The 12,235-nt window shown below is 52.9% G+C and overlaps 1 protein-coding gene across 4 annotated transcripts in view; it reads right to left on the bottom strand.

Annotated features, from left to right (window-relative positions):
- Window positions 1–12,235, bottom strand: part of Rbm19 (RNA binding motif protein 19) — a 115,734-nt gene that overhangs the window by 57,451 nt on the left and 46,048 nt on the right. Inside the window, exon 22 of one of the 4 annotated variants that reach the window (XM_029570560.1) lies at window positions 4,642–5,553. The exons of the other annotated variants lie outside the window; for them this stretch is intronic. Coding sequence (XP_029426420.1) covers window positions 5,409–5,553 — 145 coding nt within the window. The 3' untranslated portion in view covers window positions 4,642–5,408. Of the gene's footprint in view, window positions 1–4,641; window positions 5,554–12,235 lie in introns of those variants that run through there. 4 annotated transcript variants of the gene reach the window in all.

Here is a 12,235-nt window from a genome sequence, read left to right as displayed (position 1 = left end):
ACGACAGCCCTAGGCAGGGCTGGAGACATCAGTGCAAATGCACAGCCTGAATACCGATGTGGAAACCCATGCTGGGCGTTTAGGCATCACTCCTTGGTACTGACTGCTAAGGGGCCTCAGTTCCCAACAGTTTTGCCCCCGTCTCCATGTTCACACCCAAAGGACACCTGTTAGTGTCTGTAGACATTCTGGTTGTCATTGTTGCATGAGAGGCTACTGGTGCCCACCAGCAGGAGCCCAGGGATATAGGCTCCGAGCCTAGAGCATGTACACCTGACATCAGACCTAGGTCTCTAAATCCTGTCACCAGATGAAGGGAAGCAGGCTCTTGGGAGAAGGTAGATGCCAGGGCTGGAGCTGAGATAGGGAAAGATGAATCTGGAAGGTCTTTTTGGAATAAACTGAAGAAGGGCCACAGGGAAACAACAGACAAAGGAAGGGGCATGGCAGAGGATATAGCCCACCAACTTGAAGGGGACAGGGGACAGTGTCACTACAAAACAGGTGATGCTAATGAAGTTTTATAACTCATTGAACATAATGGCCCCAGAGTCACCACTGAGAAACGAGACAACACCGTGTGTGGGCATATCCATTACAGGTGTAGGAGGAACCATGAAATTAAAGTCTCTACCTGCAAGCAGCTCAGCAATCAACAATCATCACAGAAGCATGGGGGCAGCACTCATAGCTGCCTCTCCAGGGCAGTTCCAGGGTCCCAGAGCCCTTGGAGTCACTAACTCATGAAAGACAAAGAAAAATCAGAACTCAGAAAAGCCTGCCATTTCCGGCCCTCTGGCTTCAAAGCTAACACCACCAACCACAGCACAAGCCAGGACTCAACCCAAGAGGGCACAGCACCAGCTAATCGAGAAGAAACTGCGATGGCCCAGCTGGGGGCATCCATAGAGCAACGCCTGGGCCAAGAGTGGCAAATGAAGAGAAGGAGGCACCTTTCTGAAGGCAAAGCAAACCACAAGCTGAGATCGAGGGGGAACATGGTCTCCACTGGCTCAGCCATTATTCCCGTAACTTGCAAAGTTTTGTGTTCTATAGATTAGATGACAGTGTCTCCCTAGGTTTCCTAGGCTTGCCTTGAACTTGGGATTTTCCCGCCTTAGCCTTCCAAGTAGCTGGGATAGCAGGCCTGTGCCATCAGGCCTGGCTGTTCTATCGCTTTTGTTTGAGACAGGATCTGTGGCTACAGCCTGCTTTTAGCTCTGCAGCTCCTGACAGTCTACAGCGCAAGTCCCTAGGCATGCTTGGCACTGCTGCTCCCTGGGCTTCAGCTTCTCCAGGCACAGTGAGGATCTTGCCTTCCCTCTGCCATACTCCATCTTTGCAAAGTCCTTTTCTGTTCTCTCTGCAGTTTCTCAATCAAAACACAGGAACGGAGAGGCCAGGCCTCCATTCTTTCCTGAGGCTGTGTGGGGATCAGTGGGGGCTGACTGGTCCTGTCTAGCTGCAGGCTTGGAACTCACTTTTCCATCTGTAAAGGAGAGGCAAGCCCCCACCTGAGCTGCTATTTAAATACTTAAGGGATGCTAAGGAATTGCTAGAAACGTCCCTTGGCCTCTGGCCAGCAGTAGTGAGGAAGTAAATAAAAGGCAAAGGTTTTCAGTGGGCAGTACTGTTCTTAAGGGCACCCATGGTCCTGGCATACCTGGGTGGGGACCCACCCATGCAGAATGCCCTATCCACAGGACATCCGATCTTACCTCATTAGGAAACCCAGGCAGGTGCTCAGTCTGCTGCTGTTCCCCACAAATAGCATCAATGCCCCCGACCTCATGTGTCTTACACCCTGGGAGGCCGTTCACAGCATGCTGGCCTCTACCCACTAACCTCCAACAGCATCTCCCGAGGTGTGACAGCCACTGGGCTCTGAACACTGTCACATGTCCTCTGGAGGGCAAAAGTGACCCTGGGTGATCACAGACGCCACAGACCAATAGTCACATCCTGAGGCTGAGGCTCTCCTCAGCCCTGTGGTGCTGACTGGGAAAAACTGGCCCCAAGCCCAATCGTAGAAGCCTAAACTCAAGGGGAAGGGAACCTCAAGGCTCCAAGTCTCCATGGTGGAATCTGTGTGGAGCTGGGATGTGGGTGGAGGAAACAAGGATGACACATGGTCTCGTTGTCCACTCTGAAGTCACACCCTCTTTCAGCACTCTGCCTGGAGGATGGCCCCCACGGGTCCTCCACGCAAGGCAGAGTGTGCTGCATTCCCATCACTACACATCTGCCTTCCCGTACTGCTGACATTTCTTTTTCAAGCCTATAAACAAAACAAACCCAACAACCAAACAACAGGGAATTTTCGACTGCTTAGGTAAAAGGCAGGAATGAAATGAGTTATTTCTTCTCCTGCCTGTGTGCACAGTGCTCTGAAAGAAACATGCACAGGGTGATTTCTATCATGAGTGGAGAAGGCCTGTAAGGAAGTTGGGAAAACGCCTGCATTCTACCCGACTTCAATTAAGCAGAGAAAAGCTGTTCAGTGGCTTGGTGGGGCTAGCCTCTTCACAGCACCTCCTTCCTGGGCTCCTGGGCTTTGGGGCTGCAGGTCACTTCTGGCTTGGCCGGCCTGCAGCCCTGGCAGCTGGGAGCCAGGAGTGGAAACCTCGCTAATTCAATCAATGAACTCTGACAAGCCTAAATGGTTGTTTGGATGGAGCCTCTCTCATCCCACCTCCTGGCTGCCCCAAACCCCAAATACAATAAATTAAATAAAACACGAGATACACTCGAAGTCTTTTGCGGCTGCTGTTTCTAGCAGGAGTCAGAAACATGCTAATGAAGCCTGCGTTTTCTTTCCTCCGCTGGCTGCTTGCTCTCCCTCCTCCCTCGAGGTCCTCCCGGCATCTCCCGTGGTGGGGGAAGGGGAGGCTGGGATATTCTTCAGCACTGCCATAGGTGTCTTCAGCCAATCGCAGGCGATGGCAGCCGCTTGCACCTTGCTGACAGCTGCTGTCAAAATAAGCTCTCAACCGGCAGCTTGATAATAACCCGAAAATGAGATACAAATGAGCGATTCCTTGCGAGTGGCTGAGCCACTGTTCCCCACAGCCCACTGATTTTCTGTGCGGCCAGGGGACACTGGGGGACCCTACAGAGCAGCTCTGGCCCCTCAGGGGAGACTGGCTGAAAAAGAAAAAAAAGACAAACCAGAAACCAAATGGCCCGACCTGGAAGATGTCCCTGAGCACTTAAGGGGTTTTCAGAACCAGCCCAGGGTCCTTCCCGATCTATTCCTTGGACAGTTCTCCCATTCACCATGTGGGGGCTGTGTCATGAACCACAGGAAGGAAGAGGAGCCCAGCTGCTGCTTCCTGGGATGTGCTTCACCCATCTGCCTTCCCTGTAACTCGAAGCTGGACTGCTGGGCTGGTTTGTTCCTCCCACAGGGATGCCAACCTTGGTACAACTTGGTTAAGGCACAGATGAGCCCTGGGGAGGACTGAGTGTGCGGTCAGCCCTTCTCCACAGTTCCCTGGGAGGGGTGGGGCTTGCAGCTGCAGTAGCAAGAATTCAGGGGCAGACTGAACACCTCCTTGACAAAACAGTTAGGGCTGACTACTGCCAGGACACCTGGCTTCCCATGGGAGGAGGTCCAGGACAAGGATGGAGGGGCTACAGGATGCCTTTGAAAACGGCTGAGTGCCATCCCAGGCCAGCAGTCCAGAGGCCTTAAAAAAAATTGAAAAGAACCTATATGTTTCTCCTTGTGATCAATTGCTCTGCACTGACAGATACCCTGCTCAGCTGTGTTACAAGAAGCCAGGTGAACGGAGAGGCTAGGATGAAAAGAGGCTGTTAAAGAAGCAGGGGTCCCAGGGAGGGTGGCTGTGCCGCCTGGATTAAAACTTCTTCCCCCAGAATCCCTGTGTCTTCCCTCATCCCTGCAGAAAGCCTTTATCCTTCACCGGGTAAATGGCAAGTGAGACAGTGTGCTTCTCTGACAGTCGCCCCTGTCTACTTTAAATGGCAAACTCTGGTGAGGATCAGCTGGTGGAACTTGCTGTGTGCACCAAGCCGCTATCGCAGCTTTGAAGCACGCACTAGGAAGGAAAAGAGCCTCTCAGCACCGCAAGCAGGGGAGATGCCGGTTGCCTACTGTGCCAGGGGAAGAGCTCAGAATGGAACCCGGGCCCCAGGGCCTCAATTCTGTCACTTAAGGACTATGAGACCTTAGATGAGTCACTTAACCTCTATGCCCACAGTCTCCTCATCTGTGAGGCAGAGATAGTAATACCATGCCACAGAAGCATGTGGAAAGAGGAGGGGGGAGGAGTGGAGACTGGGCTGGGCTGCAGACGGGGTGCAGATGCAGGGGTACAAATGCAGGAGTGCAGATGTTAGGGAGGAGGTGGAGGGTACAGATGCAGGGGTGGAGTGTCAGAGTGGAGACATCAGAGCCCAGATCTCAGGGTAGAGATGTTGTGGGGTTCAGATGTCAGGGGTATAAATGGGTACTTTTCTTGATTTTACTCACTGTCCCAAACCCTTTGGAATGTGATTAGTTTTAGAATGAGGAGAAAGAACTTTTAAAGAGCAAAATTTCAACTTGTACTAGTAGAGAGTGATTCTGAAGAGTGTTTTAAATTTTGGAATTCTATGAAGTGTCTGGGTTGCTTTTACTCCAAGGAAATTCAAACAAGGGGCCAGTCCCAGAGTCAAAGGCAAGGCAGAGACAGGGTAGAGCCATTGGACAGAGAACTGGGCCTCTGGTCTGACCAGAGTCCTCCATGGGATGTGCTCCAAGATGTCCCCAACAGCTCGGCCACAGACACTGGTTGGCAGTGGCTGGGTGCCAGGAGCACATCAGTAACCCACAGAGGGAAGACAGCTGGAGGAGCCAAGATTACAGCACGTGATCCGCTGGAGTTCTGGGGATGCGCTGTGGGGTTGTGCAGGTAGAAGACTGTACAGTTCTGGAGGCTGCCACTCCCACAGGTCACAGCACTGAACCATCATGCTAGCAGCTCAGTGTCCAGCTTTAACAGTCCCTCCACTGAGCATCTCTTACTCTGTCTTCTACACACATGCTGCTGAACCCTTGGACATATCCTGATCCCAGGCAAGCAAACTGAGTACAAGAGGCCCCATCACCTGGTGTCTGAGTGGTGAGGACCGACTCTTGATAGGCAAACTGCACCAGAACAGGAAGCATCACCACAAGTGGGCATGGCAGTGAGGAAGATCCCCAGTTCTAAGTGGACCAAAAAGTACATTGGCCCTAACATTTGGACTAAGGTTAAGTGTCGGCCTGCTGCCTAGTGAGACCCCATCCAACCAACAAACCAACTAGGACAGCCCCTGTCCATCCTGGAGCCTGCAATTATATGTGACTGCCCCTGGCATGGGCTTTCCCCTCAGAGATGCTTGGTGACTATCTAAGTCTCTTCTTAACCACAGGACAGCAGGTTCCAGGGAAGCTCCTGTTCCAGGGAGGTCGCCCCAGCCCTTTTAGCACCCAGGATACTGGGAAACAGAGGCAGGGCATTGTACCAGCTCCAAAGTCCAAACAAAGCCCAGCCTGGAACACAGCAGCTGTGTGGAGAAGGGAAAGCCAGTGAGACAGCTGCTTCCCACCTGCCCTGGATGCCCCATTCCAGGGTTTCAATTTTGTGTCTCCCTAGAATCAGCTCAGGTGCAAGATGAAAGAAAATGGTGGTGGCTGCAGCAGGCCACCTGTGGTGGGTCAAAGAAGGAAGTGGCCAAGTGGCTGTATTGGTTTTGTGAGGTGGGACAGCAGCCTTCCCCAGTGGCTGGGCCTGGAATTACTCTCCAGTGTGACAGGGAGACACACCTTTGTGGTAGTCGAGCACCATGCTACTAGTGAAAACTGGCAGGTCACTTGTTGATACTGCTGCTTCCACAGGCATGACAGACATCACTAATCAATTGCAGTCCCATTTCCCATAGAGCCCAGTCTCTCCATTCCCCAGTAGAGGATTCCAGGCTGTCATGATCAACTGGCTAGTGTGGCCATGGAAAGAAGAACCTTTCTGCCATGGCCCAACAATTTCATAGTCATTCATCTGATGCAAGCACAGAGAGGTCAAGCAGTAGCCTGAGGCCACAGAGGGAAAGTGGGGGTGGGGGGACAGATCAAGGACAAACTTGGGCCTTCTTTGTGGTACCTTGTTCACTTGGAGAACCACACTGGCTTCTTCCCAAGCTCACAGTCAGTTTCCGATGACTGAGGGACAAAGATAGCATAAGAAAGGGAGCTCACAGACCCCCTGGAGTACCTCCTCTGAGCAAGGGGGGCTGGCCTGGAGCAGCAGCAGAGACCATGACTTGGCTTGTGCCCCTGACGTCTGGGGTGTTCACTGGGAGGGGCATGCTTAGATTGTAGCTGTGTGCCCACAGAAGTGCCCAGAAGGCATCTAGGGGCAGAGAAATCACAGCCTACCTCCAAGGACCTAGAAACCCCCAGCTATTTCTCCACACCTCAGACAATGGAGGCTCCATACTTCCCACTTTCCAGAGTGCCAGGTTCAAATTCAAACCAACTGGATAAAAATAGATCCTTGCAGATAAAATATACTCACCATGCTAGGCCTTTATTTCCTTGTGTTCAATTAGCCTAGATTTAAGTAGCAAAGTATGTAAGGGTTTATGTTGCATATAAAGGTTGAGGCGATGTCTCTCTCCCTCCTCATCCTCTGCTGGCTGTGCTAACTGACTTCAGACCTATGGCCGACCCTGGAGCCTAGAACATTCTCCCTTGTTGGACCACAGACAACTGCAGCACGCCTTGGTGGGCGTATCAAAGAGGAGGCAAGCTTGGCTTCAGTGCTGGTTAGTTTTTTTGTCAACGTAACACAAAACAAGAGTCACCTGGGCAGAAGGAACCAAAATTGAGGAATTTCCTCCATCACTGGCCTGTGGCTATGTCTGTAAGACAGTTTGTTGATTGCCAACTGATATAGGAGGCCCAGCCCTGCACCCTGCTCTGAGCTGTGGGCTGGAGGTCATCTGACTGCATGGTTCAGTTCCCTGGGTAAGCAGAGGGACAAAGGGGGCCCCAGGCACAGAGTGCTTCAGACCTAGCAGGGACTGTGGCCAGGAGGCCCTGTTCATGATGCCCCAACCCATGGCAGAGAAGACCAGAAGAGCCTAAGGGTCAGCAAATGCTAATGCCACAGCTGATACCCAGGAACCCACCAGGAATGCTCACCAGGAGCCCAAACCCACACCAACATGTGGACAGAAGAATCAAAAGACCTAGATTCTGGACAACTCTGGATGGTGGCGGTGGGTATGCCTATCTGTGATGTTTGTGGAGGAGGCCAGGGTATGTGTGGAGGGGCTGAGGGCCACTCTGCCTCCCTCCTGCAGCTCCATTCCTGGCCTGTTCTAGTAGTCTGTAGGGTCAGCACAGGACAGGCTGGAGGAGCAGGGTGGGCTGGATAGGCCCTGTGCTATAGCATGTGACAGATGACAAGATCCTGGCAGCTGAGCTGAGCAGAGGGGAGATGGGGCACTGCCATTAGTCTGGTGGGCTAACAGAACAGTGACTGAGGAAAAAGCTATTTGCCTCCATCTCAGGCAGATACAGCAATGCGTCCCAGAAGGACTGTGCCCCAAGTGCAAAGCTTCACGGGACACCACAGTGACTGCACCGACAACAGACCTTGGGCAGGAAGGAGGCAACGGAGTGACAGCCATGCGTGAGTGGGCACAGAGCCACCATGGGAAGGGGGAGAAGCTGTGATCATGCCACCAGAATGCACAGAATGACAGAGCTAATTAGAAAACCAGTAAGAAAACTTAATTTAAAAAAAAAAAATCAGACAACCGGGGCTAGAGAGATAGTGCAGCGGTTAATAGCACTTGCTGCTCTTGCAGAGAACCAGGGTCAGTTCCCAGCACCCACAACCCATCCGGTGGCTCACACAACCTGTAACTCCAGTTCCAGGGGCTGCAACGCCCTTTTCCTGGGCTCCCCAAGCACCTGAACACACATGTGCTTACTCACACACAGACATACACACACACATACATAAAAACCCAGGCAACCACTGTGGGAACAAACGGGGAAAGGATCTGAGTGCGCATCGCACAATGACGTTGTCCAAATGGCCGATGCAAGGGCCTGCTCTCTTCTGACATCACGGAGGAAGGAGGTGAAACCCACCCTGTGATGAGGCCACTTGTACAGAAGGGCCAACTTGAGTACAGAAGGCATGTAGCAGTCACAGGCATGTGGCAGTCACAGGCGTGCTGGCACTGGTGTGGTATACTAGTGTCAGGTGCACACCAAACAGAACCTCTTGGGGGCCTGCAGATGCGGCAAGTACCTGCCCCTAAGAGCATTATTCAACTCACGGGGAGTAGCGGCAGATGCCTTTAATTCCAGCACTAGGGAGGCAGAGGCAGACCGATCTCTGTGAGATGAAGGTTAGCCTGGTCTACATAGTGAGTTCCAGGCCAGCTGTGGTTACAGGGAAGGTACAATGGTATAAGCATTCAAGTCTGCCATCCACACACATTTCTACGGGTGTCAGGCATCTGTGGACGCCCAGCTGTGGGTCTGCACTCAATCACTCCTATCAACCTTCGGCTCCTAACTCACAACAACCTTCCTCAGAAACCTCTGCTGACCATCTGATTTGGGAAGCCATGTCCTATCTGGAAACTGGGCCTCTAGAGACGTCATCTAAGACAAAGAGAGCCATTGGGGCCCACATCCAGTGACTGACGTCCTCACGATAAACAGATACCCTGAGATGCAGCTTCAAGCCAGGAGACCCTGCTGGGTGTCAGGGCATCTTTCCAAAGAGAGGAACTGAAGTCCCCCATTCCAGCCAGCTCTGTAGAGAGCAGACAAAGGGGCTAGAAGCTTCTGGAAAATACTGCCAGCAACCAGGAGCCAATCAAATAGAGCCCCCAGGCCTGGATACAGGGAGCCAGGAGCACAGGCTACCTTTCAGTCACTGTGACAGGAAGTGAGACAACAAGGAGGAACAGAGCTGTCCGCAAAGCTGGCACAACAGGTGTGCCTGCACGGGAGACGCCAGTGTGTAATTAAGGGCCCCAGACACCTGTTGTGAATTGCCCATTCACACCCTAGCAGGTGGCTCACACCTTTGAGGAAGAAAATAGCAGGAAAAAAAGCAGTAGTCTATCTGGAGCCAGCTCTATCTGGAGCCCACTCTATGGTCTGCAGGGCCAATATGTGAGGGGCAGCACATCTCCTGCCTCCCTCATGGACATCCCTGCCCCTCAGACAGTTCCAGGGGTACTAGGTGGGCTCTAGAGTGGGAGCTGGCCTTGCCACCACAGAGCTGTGTGACCTTGAGCAAACTCCTAAACCTCTCTGTGCTTCACAGGCCTGGATTTCAGTGGGTCTGTGGCCTCAGCAAACATATTCTGAGCATCTGAGGGTCCCATGCATAGTGTGTGACCCTGAAAACGCCTGAGTGGCGCTCCATGCTCTAAGAAGAGAACCACATGGGCAGAGGTCCACACCTACCTGCAGGTGGGATGGGAGGAAATAGAAGAGAACAAGTCTCATTGGCAGGGTAGGAGGGAGGCAGCACCTGAAAGGCTGAAGAAGGGCTTCACCTCACAGCCAGAGCACAGCAGGCACTGACTGTGCTTGATCTACGCCTGGCCCTGCGTTTCCACTTTTTAGAGGAGAAGGCTTAGGCACAGAGAGTAGGTAACATGCCCAGGTCACACAGCTAAGGGCGGAAGCTGGGCTATGAACCCAGGGGCCCGCCCGCCCCAAGCTGTACCCTTCACCCTCTTTCTACCCTGAGGATTCAGTGACATCACTGTCAAATACTAAGATACATGGTATCAACAGAATAATCAGTGGTCTCTATGTATCCCCATATAAGAAGGGAAGCTGGGAAAGAGAAAGGGGAGGAGGGGAAGCCAGAGGGGGCTATGTGGCCTCATATACACCAAGAATGCAAACCCCAGTGCCTATGGGGGCTGGGGTTGATATAGGAGGGGGCACACTTGCTCTATCTAGCAAGTGCTGTATAAACAGATGGTTGTCAGTGGAGCTGTGTAGGGACCAGGCTGATGGGTTTTTCTACCTGTGGAAATGGGGCTGCAGGTACCACACTCTATATACTGGGGACAGGACTCACCACCCCAATGCTGGGTAGCTCCACATATGGCCTACAGTTTGCCAATGGGGCCTCAGGTGACAATACACACTGTGCTGTGCTGTACCTTAGGAAGGACCAGACCATAGGCCTTCAGGGGTACATGGGAAAGGAGAATCCAGGAGAAGGCCACAGTCCCTGTGTCTGTGGGGTAGTCCTCATATCTCAAGAGGCCTGTGTGTTCTGGGGAGGGTGGGTAGCAACAGGAGGCATTCTGCAGAGGAAAGGTGGCAAAAACATTTGTCTGGGGCTGACAGAGACTCAGAGCAGGAGAAAAGCCAGGGACATGGGCTCTGTGGGTCCACAGTGACCAGCTACTGACTGGGGAAAGCCCTCACCCCTCCAGGCATTGGTGTTCACGGCTCTGAGGTGTCCTGGTTATCCAGTCTGGAGCCACAGGTTGTTCACCAGTGAGGTGCCTTAGAAGACAGGGAAGGGAGCTGGTGACTTGGGCCTTCCAGGATGGAAGGAGATGGCTCTCAGGCCTGGGAACAGCTCCATGTGTACCTTCCTCTCAGGAGACTCCACCAAGAAGGAGCCAACACCCTAAGGCCAAACAGAAAGCTGCCCTCACACTGATGGCCACCAGCTGTGCCACCACAGCCACCTGACCCCAAGGCTAGGAAGGCAAAAGAAATCAACTTCAGGCAAGAGGAAGAGAGAAAGAAGGAGGAGAAAGCAGATCCTGTGGACAGGAAGGGCATTCTACACCCTGGAGAAGAGGGTGGAACTTCTAATCCGAAACTGCCCAGGGGATGTGTGGGGCCCTTGCCTAGGCTGCATGTGTTTCCTACCTACCGCCTGGGCCTTCTCTCTTACTTTGGACACAGGATGCTGGCTAAGCTTGTAAAGTCCAGGGCTACCGAGGAGAGACTCTAGCTCTCAGGGGCCCTGGAGACAGCCAGTAGCTAGGGACCTGGACACCTGACTCATCTCTGTTGCCCCAATGCTCTCATTATCCCTATTCTGGGAGGAGGAAAGCTGAGGCCTCCCTCAAGGTCTGCAGTAACTCAAGCAGGGAGAGAAGACCTGTCAGGAACCTAGTCCACAGCCAGAATGGCTCTGTGCCACTGTTCTTCTGCAGGCTGACTGTAAGGATCCCTGGTACACCCTCAGGGGGACAGCTCTGAAGTCAGTCCACCAGTGCAAAGGTGACATGGGACAGACAAGTTTTGGTATATCTCCCACTGTCTGTACACCCCATCCCAGGTTGTGCCTTTTGCTGCCACAGCAGGGAGGTGGCAGGAGCCAAGTTTTGGTTTCTTTCCTATGGATGAAGAAACTGAAACTGGCTGTCAAACTGCACTCTGGCTGCAAACATCCTGACCTTCTCACCACTATGCAGGCACTGTAGGTCATGTGACCACAAGGCCAGCCCTGCAGAACCTCCTTCCTGAGAGAGGGAGACCTCTGCCTTCTAGAAACCAAGGGCCCTAGGCTGCCTCTGAAAGACAGAGACACTGGAGAGCAGAGGGCTGTGCAGGAAAAGCCCCTGGGCTCTCTGACCCCCTCATCTACAGCTTGAGGCTAACTGAGCTGGGCTGCCTTGTAGATAGTGTTTGTGGCATGCTGAGTGGTGCCCAGTGCCTCCTCAGCTCCCAGGGTGTGGTACTCTTAACATTTGAACTCAGGGTGCTTCCTATGGAACAGGATCCTTTGGAATGGGGGTGGGAATCTCATCTCAGCCACAGAGCCACAGGTGATTCAGCTACTACAAGCTTGTGCCTATGGCTGGGAGGCCTGAGCTGCAGCTGTCTGGACAGGTTGGATGGATCCTGGCCTTCTCTAATCTCTCCCAATGACTCTGCCCTGGAGACTTGCTGTAGAGATGGGGAAGGGTACAGTGTAACTGTCTGTCTGCCTGTCTACCCCAGAACAACTGCAGTATGGGGGCTGGGGTGGCCTTAATCGTTTAGGCCACTACTGAGGGTCAAGGGCTATTTCGTCTCTGCTTCTGGCTACAGGGTAAGGGGCTGTTGCATGTGTGCATGCTCAGGCATATATATGTGCACAGAATCTGTGGCACCCCTGCTGGTCCTCCATAGAGCCTTCTAGAATGTAGAGGGCTGGGTAAGTCCCTCAGATGACCTTACAGAACTTGC

The sequence above is a fragment of the Nannospalax galili genome, unplaced genomic scaffold, assembly GCF_000622305.1.
Source record: "Nannospalax galili isolate Female #2095 unplaced genomic scaffold, S.galili_v1.0 scaffold120, whole genome shotgun sequence".
In the NCBI taxonomy this organism is placed as follows: Eukaryota; Metazoa; Chordata; class Mammalia; order Rodentia; family Spalacidae; genus Nannospalax; species Nannospalax galili.
This window is presented reverse-complemented; position numbering and strand designations above follow the sequence as displayed.